Here is an 18,343-nt window from a genome sequence, read left to right as displayed (position 1 = left end):
AGTCGTAGCTTCGTGTCATTCAGTTCTTTCTTTATTTCATCCTTCTCGAGTTGTGACTTTTGATTTTGCCTGTTTGACCTTTTCTATTTCGTCTCTCTGAGTTCTCTTAATTCTTTCCAGTACTCCCTTTGGTCTTCTTTTATATCTTTGACTTAAGCTGCTAGATTTTTTGTTTCTTTAGTTAGATCTTATTGCATCATTCTAATTATTTGATCTAGCTTCTTTTCTTGGTTATGGCTGTTGCCATATAATATGTTGCTGATAGCAAAATATGTTGCTAATAGCCCTATAAAAAGGTCAGTGTTTCGCATTTATATCGGTTTAGAAATAGTAGGAGAAATACATAGAGACATATTTAATAAATATAATAAATACCTAATATAAATAAATAATTTTGTACACTTCTAACAACTTCTGTAACTTCTAATAATCAATATCATAGTCGTCGTCATCGAAATCATCATATTCATAATCTGTGCCAGGTGGTACAAATGCTCCATTCATGGCATCTGAAATTTGCTCACCAAATCCAATTCTTGTTGCTATGCCGTAAATTATCCTCATGACTGCCAATCTAAAAATAACTCAAATTTAATTTAATTCATCCATAATTAATTTGTCTAATACTAAGTATTAGCTATAGAAGGTTTTTTAAAGATTCTGTGTTTTTTACCATCTTTTCAGTGAGCCTACTTACAAACCCCTGACAAGAATATCAAAGTTATTATTAATGGCTTGTTTTTATCGCATTATTACGAGCATTCAACCCGATCAACTTCTGAGTGCTGTAAAATCCATATAAATTAATGAAATGAAACAAATTTGTAGTGGAGATTTTTCGTTATACTTAAATACCTTCTATAAAAGTGCTCTCATAGTAGGGGAGGAAAGGATGCTAAATTTGCAGTTACTAAAGCGTTATTATATAAAGCATAGGGGAGATATGCCTGAGACGGCATACTTTTTTTTAAATGTTTTGTAATCGATAATCGATAGAGTTAGACATGTAATAAAAATCAAAGTCAGTGCTAGGACCATTTACATAAATATAACATTATTTTTTAACAATGTACATATTATAGTTTTTTCTGAAAAAATAAATTGTACAGTTTTACATGTGCCATCTCACCCACATACATGTGGGTAAGATGGCATGGCCTTGAAATAATGGCACTAAACTCGACATAAGTCACAAATAAATTTTTTGCAGTCTTGGGTACACCGGCACATTTGCAATATGACCACTTGTCACAAATTTGGCATCTTAGCCAGGTTTGTTGTGAACGAGATAATGAAAAGAGGCCATTACAAAAAATGCAAGCAACATCCTCCTCGTTACTGGTCTCAACTTCGACGGAATCGATTTTATCGGTTCGAATTCCTCTCAAAACGACTCATAACTGTAACGATAAACTCCAATTATATAACAAAATTAATGCAGTGTAAAAACGCATAAGGGTGAGATGGTATACCTATGCCATCTCATCCACCTACTTACTATGCCATCTCAGGCAACATTGCAATCAGACCGTTTTTTAACCTAATTTTTCTTAAGCACATTTTTAAGATATAAATCGATGCAGGCGTGATAGGCATAAGGTAAAAGGACATCACAAAATTTAAAAACTTAACTTAGGTGTAAACACTCGCGAATTATAATGTGATACAAAAAAATCCAATAAATATATTGTCCTACTTATTAAACATTCCAAAGGCTACTGCTGTCAAAATAAAACTAACATGCATAAGTTCAGCAATGTTGATAAATTCTAACTTGAGGAACTGAAAACTGTTACAAGAAAAGCGCGTGATATGCCATCTCAGCCAGTATGCCGTCTCAGGCATATCTCCCCTAATTAGTTCATTAACAGAAAATAAACACAAAAACAAAACAAATAACATAACCTCAAACAGTTTTCAATAAGAACTATTGGATTGAACTAACTCACTTGAGAAAAACGAACAAAAATCTTTTAATTAAGTCTTATTTTATCACACAAAGCATGTAAACAATAAATAAAAAATTTCTTATGGAAATTGTTTGGAATCATAAGCCTTACCTAAGTCTTTAAGCTCCTCCCAATTTTGTGACGTCAGACTTAGGCTATCAAATGAAAACGTGTTTTTAAACGTATTTTAACGTCATTAATCTTACGTATTTAAAATCGCCTACAAAAGACGTTTCTACGGCGTAATGTTCAAACACGTGTATATATTCAACCAAAAACTGACGTTTCCTCGACGTTATTGACGTCACTTGGTTGCCTGGGATTTGGTGTCATTCGATAAATTTTTCAAAAACATTGAATACATACGTGTATTATTTCAGTCTGATATTCATTTCGCGAAATATTGTGAGGTTCCTAATTAAAATTTTAAATTTACCCCCATCCCTTTCCGTGGGGGTCGTGTTTGGTATCATTCGATAGATTTTTGAAAAATATTGAAAGCGTATTTTTTAGTTTTTCGATTTGACCTTCATTTCGAGAAATATTCGCTTTTTTGGTGAAACTTTGTGACTCACCCATTTCCTTAATAAACAAGGCGAAAACGGCGGGTTCTTTGAGGAAAATATTCCCATGAGATTTTTTTGCATAATCACATTCGTGACATTCCAGAATAAGATTCAAGAAGAAGAAGTCGCGCACGCGACTTATTATTAAAATTAATGGCGATTTTCCAGGCTTAATAACTCGGTTAAAAGTTATTACTATGAAAGTCAGAAAGTAACTAAATCATTAACGCCCCCCCTACAAGATCCTGAAGAAATTTTTGTCATTACAGTGGAACCTCGATAACTCGGATTAATCGGGACCGCGACCGATCCGGGTTATCGAAAATCCGAGATAGCCGGAGAATATGGTAAAAATTAATAAAATACGGTATACTTACAGATAAACTCCGTTAGAATTGAAATAACATGAAATATATTTATAAATATGCACAGTATTACCTACTCATTAAAATTACTAAAAAAAACACCAAACCCAAACGTAAGCAAATGGAAGCGAACAATACAAGACACACAATACTAAAGACCATTGTTTATAAAAGAATTTTTTAAATAGTCTTTCCTAAACAATGCTGACAGTTTGAAATAAAAAGGAATAGATACTACAGACAGGTGGCTGTTGTTTCTGCAGCGTGTGCTATGAGTCATTTTTAATATTCTATAGTTCAAATTACACACATAAGTACACATTATCTCTCAAATATTATATTACATACATTTTTATTGTTGAAAGGTTTGTCTGATAATAACTATTTTGATTGGAAATAAGCCACAATTAAATTGAAAAATACAAAATATTGAAAATCAAAATGTTTATCTGATGAAAATCGGTCCGGGTTAGCCGGACTTCCGGGTTATCGGGGGCCGACTTATCGGGGTTCCACTGTATTTGATTACTAAGCTGTTATTTTTAAGTAAAAATAATGAGCGCCATTATTTCTTCAGGATCATGAAGGGGGGCTTTAAATTTGATTTAGTCACTTTCTGACTTTCGTAATAATCATTTTTAACCGAGTTATTAAGTCTTAAAAATGGCCTTTTCGCGTTTTTCAAATTTTAAATTGCTTATAACTCGAACACGATCAACTTTAGTGAAAATTTATAAGAGACCATTTCTGTCTGGAATGGTCCGATAAATCTAAAAAAAATTTCTCCGGGCCAAACATATTGATTTTTGCAATTTGATTAAAAAAAATTGTTAAAAAAATTGGACCACTTTTCACGTGGGCGACTTCTTGAACCTTATTCTGGGATGTCTCACGAATGTGATTATGTAAAAAAATCTCATGGGAATATTTTTTCCAACGAACCCGCTGTTTTCGCCTTGTCTATAAGCCTCGCTCAAATCATCAGATTTTTGAAATATACACGGTTCTGCATGTACTTACATAACTTACCTTACATTAATCTGACGGTTTCGAGTTTTTCTAAGGATATACTTTTTTTCGTACCCCCCTTAACGAACTAATCTGTATTAAGAGCCAATATATGGAGGGGTACAAGGGGACAGGGTTACAAGGTTTCTTCCCATGTGATTTTCTGACGCGCTCGAGTAGCTGCAAAAATCCCCGATTGGGCTCCCGTACCATAATGCCATTTTATTGTAAAATGAGCAGAAAAAAGTTATAAGGCCCAAAAGAAAGTTAGTTCAACAATTTTTAGTTATTTTTGTTTACAACCTCTTTATTTTTCATTTTACGATAAAATATAATAAAAATAAAGTTCTGGATAATTTAATTAGCTACAAATAATATTTATATAAAAACATTTTCTGTGGGGTTGCTAGTTTACGAGATACAGCGCGAAAACCTTTTGCAACCACTTTTCCAAGATTGCGGCCGGTGGAATCAGAAAACTTGACCTCAAGAAACTTAAGCTTTTACCCCCAATACACCAAAAAAATAAAAATGTGTCCTCTGAAAATTGCACGCTAAGGCGTAAACATTTAGTGGCGGATTCAGAAACTTTTTGTGGGAGAAGTCATGGATCTTGAGGGTGATTTAATTACTTTTCTCTGATGCAAGGTTACTTATAGGGCAGTCAGTGAGGGTATTTGGCTTAGAATTCCATCCTACTACATCGATTTACTTGATCTTTTCACAGTAACGAGGAAATAGCTCGAGAAACAAAGTCTACCCTATGCCGATGTGCGCTTTTATCTTAGGGATGGTTCCCACACCTTTTAGGGGGTGGAAAATTTTTTGGTTAAAATAGCCATGAAAGTGGCTAGAGAACCTAATTCTAAGCAAAAACTGATCTATAATTTTTTCTTGAGAACTCAAGAGTTATTCGTGGTTGAAAATTGTCCATTTTCATTGAAATATAACACGTTTTCGACCGGTTTTTTGCGAATACTTTAAAAACTATGCATCTAACTAAAAAAACTGTATATAACGTTTTTGTAGCGAATAAAAAAACACAGAGAGCCGTTCCTTCATAAATCATCTAGCTATAATATAAAAGGAGATATGGTAGATGAAAAGAGTATGTTTTTTGGTGCATGCTCAAATTGGTGTTTTCAACTTAAAATAATAGAGAAACGGTCGATTTTAGGTGTATAATGCTACCAATTCCTTTTGTAGTGCTTGAAAAGACCTTTAAAATGAGCAATGTTAAATGTTGATTATATTCAAACTAAGCGAGATCTGCTGCAAAAAATTTGATGACTAATGTATTTTAAGAAGAACTGAGAAATATATTTAGTCCCTCATCCATCAGAATTTAAATGCATCGTTTTCCTTTTAGAATACTTTTTATTATAGTGTTATTTCTATGTTTGAAAAGTTGGACTAGAATAAAATGAATGGTTTTTGAAAAAAATAAGATCAAATTATAGAGCGCATTTTTAAATTTTTTTAAAAATCTTCCTTTTTCTCCATGTAACTCGAAAATGATAAGAGATACGAAATAAAGATACCACACAAAAATGTAGGGTTATTTTGGATAAACAATTTGTTTTTATTTCTCATTAATGTATCTCTTATAATTTTCAAGTTACATGGAGAAAAAGGAAGATTTTTAAGAAAATTTAAAAATGCGTTCCTTAATTTGATCTTATTTTTTTCAAAAACCATTCATTTTGAACCCGTTCAACTTTTTGAACATAGAAATAACACTATAATAAAAGGTAATGTAGAAGGAAAACGATACATTTAAATTCTGTTGGATGGGGGTTACATATACAGTAGAACCCCGATTATCCGGGTGCGGATTATCCGTGCTACGGATTATCCGTGCTATGATTTTCTATTACTCAAGTTGCATTTTTGAGGTTTTATCAAAATAGCGTCATCGTAAATCACTTGACGGAAACCCTATATGACGAAAGAGAGACTCACAATGAAAGATTTATTTTTTCTGTTATCTTTTTATGGTAGGTAGGTACACATGTATGTGTATACGTACATACAATATGTATTATACATAAGAAATAGATGTCCGGATTATCCGTGCTTTTCAATTATTCGTGCCACCTCCGGTCCCGAGGAGCACGGATAATCGGGATTCTACTGTACTTCTCATTTTTTCTTAAAATACATTAGTCATCAATTTTTCTTGCAGCAGATCTCGCTTAGTTTGAATATAATCAACATTTAACATTGCTAATTTTAAAGGTCCTTTCAAGCACTACAGAAGGAATTGGTAGCATTATACATCTAAAGTCGACCGTTTCTCTATTATTTCAAGTTGAATACACCAATTTGAGCATGCACCAAAAAAACATACTCTTTTCACCTACGATATCTCTTTTTTTTTTATTATGGCTAGAAGATTTATGAAGGAACGAGTCTCTTTGTTTTTTTTATAGTCTACAAAAATGTTATACACAGTTTTTTTAGTTAGATGTATAGTTTTTAAGGTATTCGCAAAAAAACCGTTCGAAAAGGTGTTATATTTCAATGAAAATGGCCAATTTTCAACCACGAATAACTCAAAAAGTATTGAGTTTACAAAAAAAATTATAGAACAGTTTTTGCTTAGAATTAGGTTCTCTAGCCAATTCCGTGGTTACTTGAACCAAACAATTTTCCACCCCCGAGAAGGGGTGGAAACCACCCCCAAGATAAAAGCGTACATCGATGTAAGGTAGACTTTGAATTAGGAGATAAGTAGAGGCTAGGCCCAAAATTTCATTAAAATCCATGCAGTAGGATAGAATTCGGAGGTAATATCCTATTCTTGCTCCCATTGACTGGCATATTAGTCTTACCACCCTTAGGATAAGTGGGGTTTCAATTATTTTTTGGATGGGCCTAATTTTTTTTTGTTTGAAGGTTCTCGGTTTTTCTTTTTTTAGGATTATTGAAATGATATTTATTTTCGTCTGGGGAGAGGGGGTCATGACCCCCGTGACACCCCCCTTGGATCCGCCATTGTAAATATTGTAACAGTTCAATGGACTATTTTGTTTTTCGGTTTCATTTTTTAATTATGTGGCTGATGCTTGAATGGTTAGACACCCTGCAGACATTAAGTATTTACGATTGACCAGATGTTTGTTTCCCTTCAGCTAAGTGTATTGAACCGCATAAAATTTGAGTTTTAATTGAGGGAAATGAAATAGTGGGAATCACAATCTTGTAATTCAGAACCTCAGTCTTTGTACAGGGAATCCCCAACTTCTTTGAAATGTATTATTGAGAAACAGGTAAATTGTTTTGATGCACCTTCCGAATAAATCAAGGTTTGGGACCAAACGGCAACATCCTCAACCACTAAATTTGTTTAAATGTATAGGGACATGACCATTCGATCGACATTTATTTACACAGGTAGATTTTTTGTCTTCTTAAGTTACAGAGATATTTTAATATTTTTTTTGTCAATTTTAAGTTGAATTCTCATTTTTGTTTGTTTTCATTAGTCAATAATTAAGCATTATTAAATAATTCTTAATTATAGTCCAATCGTTATAGATTTGATCTATAAAAACGAAACGAACCAGCTGGATTTTGCTGTGGAAGTCAATTTTGAGACCCCAAAAAAGATGCAATGAAGTTTGCTACTCTTACCATCGGGCTTCTCTTTAAAACCTCCCTCGTAGGGGGAAAAGCGTAAAACATCGATTTCCCAAGAATCTGTACGCCGTAGAAAAAAATGGTTAAAACACGAAATACAGCTAAGATAATTTTGAACAAAAATGTTTGTTAGCATTTTTGGTTAGAATGAAACAACACTTGAAACGACCGGCGATTTTGAATGCCATTCAAGCGCGCGAAATCAATTTTTTAAATAAAATTTATATCAGCTCGACGGTAAGAAATCGATACCTTTTGATCAGGGTGTCCTATCGACAAAAATCAAAATGCGTACTAAAAGTAAATGTGCAGCTTTCGTAGGCAATTTTTTGCATTTTGCCGTAAAAAGTCAGGCCAGTTTCCATAGAGCAAACCCGACGCTCAAAATGGTGTGACTTTTTCATGAATATTATATGAACCATATAGAACAATTTGGTGTTGGAGGATAACTTTCACTTTGGATGTCTGGGTTATCAGTGGCGTAACTAGTCTGACCTGCGCCCCAATGCAAGTATTCCTCGTGCGCCCCTATTCCCAGACTTATTCCCCCCCCCCCCGAACCTCCAACGAAACTAACAACGACATTTCTCCAGAGGAAGATTATACAAAGAAATATTATAACAGTAATTTTAAAGTTAATTATTAAAAAGTTATTATTCAAAAAATTAATTGAAAGTAAAGTTAAGGGGCTATCCTAGTGTAAAGTACGAAATTCACATACTTTTTTTTTATTTCTAAAATAAAAAGAACTGTACCAATTGTTTTGAAAATTTGCATGAGCATTGCACCGTGAAAATAAAAACACAGCTACACTGCTGCAGTGATTGGGACTAATAGAGACCCTGAAACATGAAATTTCAAAGTTATTATTGAAATATAAGTTATTTTCTATACCATCAACTAGGGGTTTTTGATCGGAAAAAAATTGTCAGTTTGGCAGGTTCTGAAACTGCAAATGTTTTAGCTAATTTTAAAAAAATTTTCAACACTTCCGTCATTTTCCCAAATTTTAATATTTTTCAAAAATCATAGTTGATGGTATAGGAAATAACTTGTTTTTTATTTTCACGGTGCCAGTATCTGGCGCATAAATCGTTTAATTTTTAATATTTTTTAATGAAAATTGTTTTACTTCTTTTTATAGTACATGCTTATGCCAATTTTCAAAACAATTGGCTACCTACAGCTCATAGGAACAACACTGTACGTTAATTCCTCTTTCCTGACAAAGCCCCTGCGGCTCTTTGTTTCTACGAACAGTCTTGCTAACTTTTCTACATCTAAAGACCGAGCTCTTTCATGTCCAATACTAATTACACTAAGATCACACAGTCTAGTATTGGACATATAGTTCCTTAAGTAGTTCTTTATTATTTTTAGTTTAGAAAAAGATCTTTCACTACTTGCAACAGTTACGGGTAATGTAAGAAACATTATTAATGCTGTACTTACGTTTGGGCCACTTAATGCAATAAATTTATTCCTAATCAATAGATAATCAGCCAAGTGGCTGATTTTGCTTATTTTATAACTTTTGATATCGTCTTTGACTACATCTCTAAAGCAAATTACTTCATTGGTCAAAGTATGAGTCACATCAGATTCATATTTTTTACAAAACTCAGAGGCTGACTTTACAAGTTGTTCGTCAGAAACATGTAATAAATTATCTGGGTTTAAAAAACTGAACATGTCAGTTATACATACCATAGATTTAAACCTTTCGTTTAGCTGTGAAATAAGAATATCAACAGCTCTCAAAAATACCTTAACTTTAAAGCAATGCACAGGATCACTAAACTCATAGTCACTAGAAAGTTCGTCAAAAAAAGTCTTTACTTTTCTTTTGCGTTTGGAGGTCATTGAGGAATCAATATTCCACTTCGCAGCTAACTTTCTGGCTTGATCCAGGACATCGTCGAATTCTCCTCGCAGTTCGCTCACAGTCTTTAAACACTTCTGAAGGAGATTCGGAATAAAATACCACGAATATTTTTTTTACATTTTTTATTTTCGGGAAGCTACAGGGAGTTTTGCTTAAACATATTTTTTTGCTAAAATTTTTCCAGAATATCAGTTTTTTGCGCCCCCCTAAGGCCTGCGCCCCAATGCACCGCATTGGTTGCATTGGCGTTAGTTACGCCACTGTGGGTTATGCCATCTTTTGAATCAATTGTATCAAACTATTAGACGAAATAGGAAGCGTTCGAAAAAAATTAAAGGAGAAACTCAATTTTGCGCACTTTTTCCCAATTATTCCTGTTTTTTAAATAATAAACATTAAAATGTTGAATTTTAATGAACATTTTAAATGAAGGAAAAGACAGACGTACTCTCAATCATTTAATTGTGTACTTCCGACGACCGGTTTCGCTCTCTATAGGTTGCACAGCATCATCAGGTCAGCGGTTACAAGTCACTAAATGCTACAAATAAAACCAGAGTTAGAACAATGTCTGGTTATAAAAGATACTAAAGATCCATAAGATCAAGCCAATGTTGAACAACATACATAAAATAGTAAAAACAGCAGACAAATACATATGCATGTAAAAAGGGGGGCAGTAACAAACGTCCCCAAGCTTACAAACACATGCAGATGTATACTGTCAACAATCATGCAATTATAACGTGTCGTACTTACATTCGGATACAAGAAGCTATAACCTCATTATTCCATAAAATGCATGTAAAAAGGGGGGCAGTAACAAACGTCCCCAAGCTTACAAACACATGCAGATGTATACTGTCAACAATCATGCAATTATAACGTGTGTAAAATGGAATAATGAGGTTATAGCTCCTTGTATCCGAATGTAAGTACGACACGTTATAATTGCATGATTGTTGACAGTATACATCTGCATGTGTTTGTAAGCTTGGGGATGTTTGTTACTGCCCCTCTTTTTACATGCATATGTATTTGTCTGCTGTTTTTACTATTTTATGTATATTGTTCAACATTGGCTTGATCTTATGGATCTTTAGCATCTTTTATAACCAGACATTGTTCTAACTCTGGTTTTATTTGTAGCATTTAGTGACTTGTAAACCCGTGTTGAGCTGCCCCCCCCCCCCACTTGCAAAAATTAAAAAACAAATAGCCCTGATTTATGAGCTATTTATGAGCTCTCATATTCCGCAAACTAAAAATTTTGAGCTCGTTCCACTGAGCAGGAATTTAATACCCTAGTGGGGGGGGGGCTGAGTCAGCCCCCCCCACTACTTAAAAATAGGAATATTGAATCGGTTTTTGCGGCAGAATTACGAGCTATTTATGAGCTCTTGAAATTATATACTTTCGATTTTTGAGCTCATCCCCTTCACCCCCAAACAACCCTTTAATTGATTTAACTTAAGAGAAAGATGCTGAGAAAACTTAAAATATATCGTATTGCGGATATAATTCATATAGCTTATATACTCTAAGAATAAACTATTAAATCAAGAGCATTTCGATTATTGAGCTACAACCCCTTCGCAAGAAAACCACCCTATCTTCCCGGCTTAAGAGAAAGTTGTACTTAAAATGCATTAAACTAATTATTTGGCGACTACATATCATTTAATAATTTATAACCTTCCAAATTACGCGCATTTAGATCAGTAAATTGCAATTTATTTTGTATAGTGCAGTCACTGAAGGTAAAAATCAACGATTACCTTCAATTTCGGTGAACCTTCATCGATTTTCACGAAAATTGGTCAGTAGTTAGAGGATACGTCAAGAAACAAAGGTGACATGGTACCACCTTGCGCCTTTACCCTGAGGGTGGATACCGCCCCTTCTCGGGGGTGAAAATTATTTTATAAAAAATAAATGCACAAATCAATAAAAGAACAAATTAAAAGCAAAATTTATTATATAAAGTTAATAAAATAAGTAAATACTTTTTAAGTTATTAAAGATCAAAGATTTTAATTATTTGTGAAAAAATGCATGTTTTGAAGAGGTTTTTTGTAAATCACTGAAAAACTTTAAGTTTTTACAAAAAAGTTAATAGTAGTTTAATTCGTATAGCTTATATTCTAAGAATAAACTCTTAAATCACGCGTCTTTCGATTATAGAGCTACAACCCCTTAGCAAGAAAACGACCCCATATTCCCGGCTTAAGAGAGAGAGTTGTTCTTAAAATAATTTAAATTAATTATTTGGCGACTACATATCGTTTAATAATTTATGAGCTTGCAAAATATACGCATCTCAATTATTGAATTGCCATTTTCTTTCTATAATGCAGTCACTGAAGGTAAAAATCAACTATTACCTTCGATTTCGGTAAATCGCCATTTATTTTCACGAATTGACAATAAGAACTTGGGGTTTTAGCCTGGGGTATATGTCACCCCTTCTCGGGAGTGAAAATTACTTTATTAAAAATAACCCCACAAATCGAGAGAGTGACAAATTGTAAGCAAAATTTGTTATATAATGTGATTAAAATAAATCAATACTTTTTGAGTTATTAAAGATCATATATTTTAATTTTTGGAAAGAAAATGCATGCTTTAGAGCGATTTTTCATAAATGACTCAAAAACTGTAAGTTTTTACAAAAAAGTTTTCATCACTAAAATTGAAGCTAATAAAAAATATAATAAATTGCTTACTTGAAAAACCCTGTAATGTTAATTTAAAGTAAGTTATTGGTAATTAAATGTATATTTTTTCCGCGACTGTTCAAATCTAAGGGTTCAAGCTTAAATAACGGGAAAGAGATGCATTTTATAACACTTAGGTACTAAATACTTGTCAAAGTACTTAGAAATACCTATGAAAAATAAGATCCAGAAAAAGTTGATAGTATCAAAATCCGCTCACAAATTTTCGTGAAAATGAATGGAGATTTACCGAAATCGAAGGTCATAGTTGATTTTTACCTTCAGTGACTGCACTATAGAAAGAAAATGACAATTCAATAATTGAGATGCGTATATTTTGCGAGCTCATAAATTATTAAACAATATATAGTCGACAAATAATTAATTTAAATTATTTTAAGTACAACCCTCTCTTAAGCCGGGAATATGGGATGGTTTTCTTGCGAAGGGGTTGTAGTTCAATAATCGAAAGGCGCGTGATTTTAGAGTTTATTCTTAGAATATAAGCTATACGAATTAAACTACTATTAACTTTTTTGTAAAAACTTACAGTTTTTCAGTGATTTACAAAAAACCTCTTCAAAACATGCATTTTTTTCACAAATAATTAAAATCTTTGATCTTTAATAACTTAAAAAGTATTTACTTATTTTATTAACTTTATATAATAAATTTTGCTTTTAATTTGTTCTTTTATTGATTTGTGCAGTTATTTTTTATAAAATAATTTTCACCCCCGAGAAGGGGCGGTATCCACCCTCAGGGTAAAGGCGCAAGGTGGTACCATGTCACCTTTGTTTCTTGACGTATCCTCTAACCACTGACCAATTTTCGTGAAAATCGATGAAGGTTCACCGAAATTGAAGGTAATCGTTGATTTTTACCTTCAGTGACTGCACTATACAAAATAAATTGCAATTTACTGATCTAAATGCGCGTAATTTGGAAGGTTATGAATTATTAAATGATATGTAGTCGCCAAATAATTAGTTTAACGCATTTTAAGTACAACTTTCTCTTAAGCCGGGAAGATCGGGTGGTTTTCTGGCGAAGGGGTTGTAGCTCAATAATCGAAATGCTCTTGATTTAATAGTTTATTCTTAGAGTATATAAGCTATAGGAATTATATTCGCAATACGATATATTTTAAGTTTTCTCAGCATCTTTCTCTTAAGTTAAATCAATTAAAGGGTTGTTTGGGGGTGAAGGGGATGAGCTCAAAAATCGAAACTATATAATTTCAAGAGCTTATAAATAGCTCGTAATTCTGCCGTAAAAACCGATTCAATATTCCTATTTTTAAGTAGTGGGGGTAGGGTATTAAATTCCTGCTCAGTGGAACGAGCTCAAAATTTTTAGTTTGCGGAATATGAGAGCTCATAAATAGCTCATAAATCAGGGCTATTTGTTTTTTAATTTTTGCAAGTGGGGGGGGGCAGCTCAACACGGGTGACTTGTAGCCGTTGACCTGATGATGCTCTGCAACCTATAGAGAGCGAAACCGGTCGTCGGAAGTACACAATTAAATGATTGAGAGTACGTCTGTCTTTTTCTTCATTTAATAAACATTCATTTATTAACAGGAGCGAAAATGGGAGCAAAAATGAAAAATTTTGGATTTTTTAAAGATTTTTTTGAATAAAAAATTGACTAGAAGGTTTGCGACTGGCGCATATCGTGGTTATTGATACAAGGTATATCCTGGCGTGATTCTAGCAAAGAAGTTGAGTTGAGGAAGCCCGGGAGTAGGAACGGCAAACTTTTTTGGGTTCCCAAAATTAACATTCACAGCAAAATTCAGCTTCTTTGTGATACTTTTAGAGATTGAGTGGCATTTTCCTCTCTGACGACTGGACTAATTAAGTTAATTAAATATTTGTTCTTAATTTTTGGAAGGAAGCCAGTTTCCGGTTCATTTCTATACAAAATTTTTGAAGTTATACTTCTTTAGGCGCAATTGAGAGTAAAATTTCATAATTCTGCTCGCATGCGCACACAGACAGTATGTACTTAGTTACAATGAATTGTTCAGAATTAAAAAACGGCTCCGAACTCTGGAGAGGAAACAGATAAGAGGTAGAGCATTGGACTAAAGATCGAGAGGTCGCGGGTTCAAATCCCGGATGATTCACGTTTTTTTTTAATTTTTGGTATTTTTAATAAAAAATTTTTGAAAGTGGTAGGTAAGAAAGTTAGTTTAATATTTAAATAAAATGCAAATATCAACAGTTAAGTATATTTTTATTTCGTTGAAATTATATAATAGAAGTAAAACTTCTTCGTGCATACAAAGTACACACACATTCTTTTTATATATTAGATAGTACTTTAAAACGTATATAGGTAAATGACACATAACCAAATATAGGCGAGCGGCAGGCACCCCTAAAATGACCAGGTACAGACCACGAAGAGGTGAATGGCCAATTTTAGACATACTGTATGTTTTTGATGGTGCTGAAAACGAAAAGGAGATTTATGTTAGATTTGATATGGGGGAACATTGCCAAAATCGCAATTTTACCTTAAAAATAAATAAAAATAAAATCACGTTTTTTGCGTTTACCTCGCTACAACTCTGTTCTATTTTAATATTTTTTTTCTGAAATTTTTACAGTAACTAACATTTTTGAAGACAACGATACCTGTTTCAAGCTTTAATTCTTATTCTGATAAAGGTTATCAATTTTTCAAAGTAATAGGTGTGGATTTGTGCATTGCAAAGTTTAATCGCAAAAGTTGAGTGACGAAATTTAAAACTTAGCCTTTTAATCAAGTTTACGTTAAAAAAGAGAGTACAAAAAAGTTTTATGGAGAATTTTAGATCAAAATGTTTTATAGAAAAAAAAAATAGTGCAACTTTTATTATCGGCATTAGAAATCCCCAATATAACGGTTATTTTTCGAGATACTGACCATGGCTAATACTGGTGAATGGCTAATTTTGGTCTTAGATTATGTTTTCGATGATGCTGACAATGAAAAAGAGGTTTATTTTGAATTTTATGTGAGGGAACATTGTCAATATCGCAATTTTAACCTAAAAATGACAAAAATAATGAAGTCACGAATTTTTACGTTTAACTCGCTACAACTCTGTTCTATTTTAATATTTTTTTTCTGAAATTTCTACAGCATATAATTCTCACCTTTGTGGAGACTATGAAAGGAACTGTAGTCTTTCCTTTATAAAAGTTATGAATTTAAAAAAATCAAAGGTGCAGATTCGTGAATTGCAAAGTTAAATCGCAAAAATTAAGTGACAAAATTTAAAATTTATCTATTTGATTACGTTTATGTTAAACCATAGAGTTCAATGAAGGTGTATGGGGAGTTTTAGATCTAGATGAGTTATAGAAAAAATATGGTACAACTTTTAATTTTAAGAAAAACGTGGTTATTTTTTTTTATTTTTAGGGCAAAATTGCGATTTTGACAATGTTCTCCCACCTAAAATTTAAAATAAACTTGATTTTCATTTTCAGCACCATCAAAAACATAAAGTAAGATAAAAATTAGCCATTCACCACCAATGAGTAGTATCTCGAAAAGCGTTATTTTGGGGATTTATAACGTCGATGTTAAAAGTTGCACCATTTGTTTCCTATAAAACATTTTGATCCAAAACTTTCCAGAAAACTTCATTTGTTTGTACTCATGTTTTAAAAATAATTTAATTTAAGATCTATATTTCAAAATTTTTCAGTCAAATTTTGCGATTAAACTTTGCAATTCACGAATCTGCACCTTGTACTTTAAAAGATTCATAACTTTTACTAGAATTAGACTAAAAGCTTAAAGCAGAAACCAATGTCTTCAAAAAAGTGAGCGATATACATATATAGTGTAAAAACTTTAGAAAAAAATATTAAAATGAACCAGAGTAGTTGTAGCGAGTTAAACGCAAAATACGTGATTTTATTTTTTTTTATTTTTAGGTACAATTGCAATTTTGACAATATTCCCCCACCTAAAATTTAAAATAAATTTTATTTTCGTTTTCATCAGGGTCAAAAACACAATCTAAGACCAAAATTAGCTATTAACCACCCATTGTCAGTATCTCAAAAAATAAGCGGTATATTGGGAATTTTTAATGTCGACATTAAAAGTTGCACTATTTTTTTTCTATAAAACATTTTGATCCAAAACTTACCAGAGAAAACTTCTTTGTACTCTCTATTTTAACATTAACGTGATTAAGAAGCTAAATTTTAAATTTCGTCTCACAACTTTTGCGATTAAACTTTGCAATGCACAAATCCGCACCTTTTCTTTTGAAAAATTCATAACCTTTATCAGAATAAGAATAAAAGCTTGAAAGAGGTACCGTTGTCTTCAGAAATGTTAGAGCTATATACTGTAATAATTTCAGAAAAAATGTTAAAATGGAACAGAGTTGTAGCGAGGTAAACGCAAAAAAACGTGATTTTATTTTTTTTTATTTTTGGGGTAAAATTGCGATTTTGACAACGTTCCCCCACATAAAATTCAAAATAAACCTCATTTTCGTTTTCAGCACCCTCGAAAATATTATTTAATATAATAAATATTATATAAATAAAATTAGCCATTCACCCCTCCGTGGTCAGTATCTCGAAAACTAAGCGCTTTTTTGAGGGTGTGCCGCTCGTGTAATAATACTCCACCCATGTCTTCAGTATTTTTTTAAAGGTGTTTAGTGCTTCTGACGTTTATTGTTTTGTTTTAATAATCTGCCCAATTGCGAAGCGCGATAACCTTGATCGATACTTGACCATCGAATCTCCTCTTAAGTTCATACACTTCATTAATTCATGAATGATTTGTAAAGAATACCTTTACCTCAAATAATATTGACCTACTCCCCTTTTTTTGGTTGGTACTTTGGCATATTGAGTAATATAATGTTATTGAATTTTGGTAATATGTTTATTAAAATTTTATTAAGTTATTTATATATTTTATAGATTTTGTTAATGATTTAAGATTAAATCTGAGGATTGCAAGTCACTTTTACTATTTTGACATTGGAAGTTCGAGGAGTGTTAAAATGGAAGAACGAGGAATATATATATATAAGATCAGTAAAAATTGTTTTAAAAAGTTTTAAAAAGTAAAAGACCCATGATAAATTAATTTTATTGCAATAAAATTAATTTATTGCAATAAAAAATAAAAATAAAAAATCTCCTTTGAAATAAAAAATATGGTTTTTCAGATTTTTCAGGTAAAATCCCAAACATTTTCCAAAACATTTTGGTGGCTCAGGCATTCTATTTTTTGGCTTTTAGTAACACTGATGATGGACTTTTTAATCAGAAAACGCTCTGTGATTTGATGTGCCCCTGATTTAGGGAATTTTAAATATACCTTTTACAAGGAATCTTGTATTTTTATTGGTAAATATGTTAATAGGATAATCAAACAAATATACAAAAATTTGAGTCATTACCTTATAAAATTCACTGCATTTGTTTCTTTTTGCCTCAAAATCATTTCTTTACTATATTTTTTACTTTTCTTCTTCTTCGCTTCTATTCCAGTTATAATAATTATCATAATCACTGTAACTACTAAAATAGTCCTTACTTGTCTCATTTTAGCAAATTTGTAAACTGCACTTTAATGGCGCCAACGCACGTATGAATGAGTACTGAGTAGTACCGAATTATGAAGTACCAGTACCGAATATTTTCACTAGGTACCTACTCCAGTTATAACTTTTTAATATGAATATTGATATTTAATTAGAATTATACATGTGTTTCGACTACCTTTCACAACTTTTACGATGACCAAAATAAAAAGAAGTATAGGCAGAATTTCAATTAAAAAGTACAGTTAGACTTATCTGAAAGACATACGGTGCAAATTAATTCCACCAAATGTTAAAAAGTAAAGTGGTCATATGTGCAAAATCTGTAAACGGTAATCTGTAGGGTATCCGTTGACATCTTCTTCAATAGTGCAGTCACTAAAGGTTTTCACCTCTGATTTCGTTGAACCTTCATCGATTTTCATGAAAATTGGTGAGTAGTTAGAGGATACCCCAAGAAACAAAGGTGACATAACGCCAACTTGCGCTTTTACCCTGGGGGTGGATGCCACCTCTTCTCGGGGGTGAAAATTATTTTATTAAAAATAATACCATAAGTCGATATAGGGACAAATTCTAAGCAAAATTTGTTATATGAAGTTATTAACATAAATTAATACTTTTTGAGTTATT

The 18,343-nt window shown here is 32.3% G+C and overlaps 1 protein-coding gene across 1 annotated transcript; it reads right to left on the bottom strand.

Moving 5' to 3' along the window:
* Window positions 1–340: 340 nt before the first annotated feature.
* Window positions 341–17,920, bottom strand: LOC126879483 (uncharacterized). The gene is made up of 2 exons (XM_050642520.1): window positions 17,567–17,920; window positions 341–574 (listed from the first exon to the last, which is right to left on the bottom strand). The coding sequence occupies exons 1-2, from the start codon at window positions 17,710–17,712 to the stop codon at window positions 424–426; spliced, it is 297 nt and encodes a 98-aa protein (XP_050498477.1). The 5' UTR covers window positions 17,713–17,920; the 3' UTR covers window positions 341–423.
* Between the last annotated feature and the right edge of the window lie 423 nt (window positions 17,921–18,343).

Source organism: Diabrotica virgifera, chromosome 2 (assembly GCF_917563875.1).
Source record: "Diabrotica virgifera virgifera chromosome 2, PGI_DIABVI_V3a".
Lineage (NCBI taxonomy): Eukaryota > Metazoa > Arthropoda > Insecta > Coleoptera > Chrysomelidae > Diabrotica > Diabrotica virgifera.
This window is presented reverse-complemented; position numbering and strand designations above follow the sequence as displayed.

Coding starts and splice junctions, on each gene's coding strand:
- LOC126879483 (XM_050642520.1), bottom strand. CDS start 17,712: ATGAGACAAGTAAGGACTATTTTAGTAGTTACAGTGATTATGATAATT. Junction 575..17,566: donor AATGCAGTGAATTTTATAAG/GTAATGACTCAA, acceptor AGTTATTTTTAG/ATTGGCAGTCATGAGGATAA.